Genomic DNA, 4,098 nt, shown 5'->3' on the forward strand with positions numbered 1-4,098 from the left:
TTTATTTCAAACAGAGTAGCACCAGAGAGGTATAAATAAAAAAATATTACAATTCATTGTTGTCTATAAGTGCGCTGTGTATATCTTCTACAGTATATGTAGCTGGATGATGATATGATTTGTATCTGAATGACATCGAGTTAAAGAGGCAGATGTGTGTCTAACATGGGTCTGGTCCTGCTGAAAGTTTCTGCTTGATAAAGGAAGTTTGTCCTTGACACTGTAACTTGCTAAATGCTGCAAAGTGCTCTGCTCATAGTGGATTAAGATGATATCTGACTGAGTCCTGTCTGTAAGATTGGACTGGATCTTATCCTGTCTTGATGTTGGGTCTTTGTTAATATTATGACAGGATATGGTCTAGACCTGCTCTGTGTGTAAATCATCTTCATATAACAATTGTTGTGATTTGGTGCAATATGAATAAAGATTGATGGATTGATTGATTGATTGATTGATTGATTGATTGATTGATTGAGCAAGCATAAACCAAAACACAGTATGGGCTTTGGCAGTGGAACAGAACTGGTTAAATGAATAAAAAATACCAACATAAAAGTTACAGGAAGAGGACCTTATTAAGGTGCTTTGTCTTCCGCATCTGCCAGGAATGCTAACACCAAAATGCTAATGTTTTGACCTTACTGTTGAAAGTGTTAAGTTTATGACTTTTAACACCCTGGCAGGATTATATTAAGACTCAAACGTGATTGAAAATGTTCAGTTTCATGTTGGACTGTAAGTAGGCTGATGAGAATGCTGCTGTTTTCAACAGTCTAATCTGATGGACTACTCTTTATAGCTGCATTAATACATACTTTTGATCAATAAAATCATCTTTAAATCACCTATTAGCTTTAACTTGTTTGTATCTGTAGCTGAGAAGTAAGATTCAGGTGCACATGACCCCTCACTTTGTGTCTTGTCTCAACATATCAGGATTCTACTTTCCTAACCACCTGCTCACTATACATGTTCCCTTCCTCAGTGGACATATTGATTAATAAAACAATAAAATAAAATAATTGTGTAGACTTTTGTTGTGTCTTTTTCAGTAACATTAAAGGCCATTTTGGATGCAGGTCACATGATTTTAGAATCAGTTCCATGTACTGTTGTCAGTGCTGTGACATCACAGTTGAGTGTCACAATTGTAAATTCTGTACAGTATAAATCTGGGTGAATCTCAGATTCTTCATCACTCGATCTCTGATTGCTGAGCTATCTAGACAAACCGAACAGACACTCGTTCACTTTTTATTCAACGACCCTTTCACTGACATCCTTTGGATTCAAACTAGACCTGTCTCTTAAAAATGGACGCCATCTTTGATCACGCCCACGATATGAGACCGTCCTCTTTCTCTGAGGAGGAGCAACATCACTTCCACGCAGAGGTAAGTTACTGTAAATGTCAAGGTGTACTGTTCTTATGAATGTAATTGTATATTAATGTGTTTGACTGAGCTGGTGCATTGTACTGAATTCAATCTGTGTTGCAGAAAATCCTGCTGAAGCAGTTCATGCTCATGAAGCAACAGGATGAAGTCCCTGACTCTGTGTCTGTGGGACACATGAAGTCCTGGCTGCTGAAACAAAGAAGCTTCCTGAATGAGTGAGTCAGAGTTATCTTTTTATATTCATGTACAAAGATAAAAACAAACATGTTACAGTGGAGATGATTTCAATGTGGCAGTGACATACAAGTTGGATGACACTCTTACTTTGTACTTTTACAGGATTCAGGGAAGTGTTAAAACGACAGGGACAGACGATTTGTCCGCGGCCGAATTGGTAAGTAAAATATGCAGTCTAACCTGCAGTTAAATGTCTACTGTACTCTGAAGTTTCATGTAAAACTTGTCTACTGGTGGACTAACTTAAATGTGGTGTTTACAGGCCTACAATCTAATGGAAGAGGAGCTCCTGGAGCAGCTGGAGAAAGAGAAGCAGCTCTCATTGCTTTTCAACAGGAAGGTCTCACTGAAAGGCCTTCAGAAGTTCATCACCTCCATCCGCCCAGGAGCAGAGAAAGTCGTCCAGTTCTTTCTCCCATCTCTACACAGAAAGCTGCTGCAGATGTTCCTTTCCATCAACATCCCCAGAGATGGGATCTCAGCAGGGGACCCCATACCAGTGGATCTCCTGGAGCTGGAACAGTTCACTGCTCCTGTAGTGCCACAGGTGGTGGACTCAGCTCTGAAGCTTCTCCTGGAGGAATCAGAGCAGGTCAACAGAGAAGAAGCAGCCAATGCTGAGATTAGCCAGCTGCTGATGCAGTGTGTAGTTCCCTACCTTTCCTGCCATGTGACAGTAAATTACACACTTGTGCTTGGGGTCTGCAAAATCATGGCCAAGTTCATGGTCAAAGCCATCAAAAAAACCATTGACGAGCACTCCAAGTTCTTTGAGCAGATGGATGAAAATGAGAGCTGCTCCTCTGCCAGAGACAAGGTCATCACTGCTATCCGGGACATGACAGAGAAGGCAAAGACTGACACATCCAGCCGGGCTCACATCCAAATCAGCAACTCCCATCAGGCTGAAGACAGTTCTTCAGAGAAGAGGGGGACTTCTCTGGAGGCTGTTCACACTGAGGAAAATGATGAGGGACTCGTGGAGAAGAGGGAGGCTTCTTCAGAAGATGTTTGTTCTAAGCAGGAGGGACTCATACATCAGAACGAGCCTTTACCACCAGTCTCCAAGACAGAAGAGACGGCCACCATGACAAAGAAGCTGACAGAGGACACACCGTTACTCAGCCAAGACACACATGTGACTCAGTCTTGTGATGACCAGAGTGAAGAACAGATACAAGAGGACTCTGGTGAAGAAGTCCAGGCCTCTTCTGGTGAAGACACAGATCACAAAGTGCAGCCTGCAACATCACAAGTTCCTATTGAACAGATCAGCACAGTGGCAGCAGAAAATCGACCAGTGGAGGAGAGGGGGCCTTCTCCACAAGTCACTGCCACTGAGGAGCTGGAAAAAACGACTGTAGAGGAAAAAGAGATGTCTTCAGAGGTCAGTGCCACCAACCCAGAAAATATCACTGAGGACAAAGCAGTCTGGGTCAGAGTGGAGACAAATGTCAGCGTCTTCCTCGACACTGAGATCGAAATAATCCAGGAGGGGATAGTGGAGTCATCTGAGATACAGGATGCTCTCTCTGTGAACGGCAAGAAAAAGAGGAAGAAGAAGAAGAAGAAGAAGAAGGGAGTGAAAGCCTTCTTTCGAGGTGCCTGGAAGAGTGTGACGTCCTGTCTTCGTTCTTCTACTGAAGAATAAAACACAGCATATAAAAACTGTTTCATGCATTAAAAATAAAATAAAAAGCTCATTTAAAAATATTTATCATGTTGGTTGTCTTAAATGTTTTTATACTGTTTTTACAATGAGTCTATTTCAGTGGACATGCCTCAAGAAAGCATTTTAAATACTGAAGACAGGTCAAAGGTTACTCATTGAGACCTCAGTGTCCTCTTTTTATCATTTATTTTCAGAAATTGAAAGCCATCTCAAAATATTCCAGTCTGCACACATTAATCAAACAAAATAACACAGAAATAATGACTTTAAATCAAGTAACACTATAGAGTCATCTCTGAAAATACATTGTAAACTGATTCTGAGTGACTCAGTGAGCATATCATTTCAAACTGATGTGTTTTAAAACTGATCTGATAAAACTGCACGGTGGACATATTCATGGTTTTTATTTTCATATTTCTATTACATTTGGTGTTGGATATCAGTCAGGTAAACACTTCTCCGGCCTACATCAACAAAAGGTTTGGTTTCATGAGACTTACAATGTTTGTGTTTGTCATATCAGGTAATTTAATACTTCAAAGAGAAAATAAGGATAAGACTTCACATTGAATGGCGGGTCAATAAAGTCAGCTTCAAGTGACTGAGGAGCTTTCCTCAAGCACCAACACCAACTTGGGGATTTCATCAATTAGTTTAAAACATGAGCTAACTGTTCCTGCTCTGTAGAGTGTGCTGATGTATTGTCAATCAATCAATCAATCAATCAATCAATCAATCAATCAATCAATCAATCAATCAATCAATCAATCAATCAATCAATCAATC

General features: G+C 40.5%; 1 protein-coding gene across 2 annotated transcripts; it reads left to right on the forward strand.

Moving 5' to 3' along the window:
• Positions 1-1,144: 1,144 nt before the first annotated feature.
• LOC117819014 lies at positions 1,145-3,350 on the forward strand. Of its 2 annotated transcripts, XM_034692208.1 has the most exons (5): positions 1,216-1,397; positions 1,503-1,615; positions 1,740-1,794; positions 1,900-3,180; positions 3,211-3,350. In XM_034692208.1, exons 1-5 carry the CDS (start codon positions 1,317-1,319, stop codon positions 3,286-3,288), a joined length of 1,608 nt encoding a protein of 535 aa, XP_034548099.1. In that variant the 5' UTR covers positions 1,216-1,316; the 3' UTR covers positions 3,289-3,350. The 2 variants fall into 2 exon arrangements, with proteins under 2 accessions (XP_034548098.1, XP_034548099.1); XM_034692207.1 differs by having other exon boundaries at positions 1,145-1,397; positions 1,900-3,350.
• Positions 3,351-4,098: the final 748 nt, after the last annotated feature.

The sequence above is a fragment of the Notolabrus celidotus genome, chromosome 9 (assembly GCF_009762535.1).
Source record: "Notolabrus celidotus isolate fNotCel1 chromosome 9, fNotCel1.pri, whole genome shotgun sequence".
Classification (NCBI taxonomy): domain Eukaryota; kingdom Metazoa; phylum Chordata; class Actinopteri; order Labriformes; family Labridae; genus Notolabrus; species Notolabrus celidotus.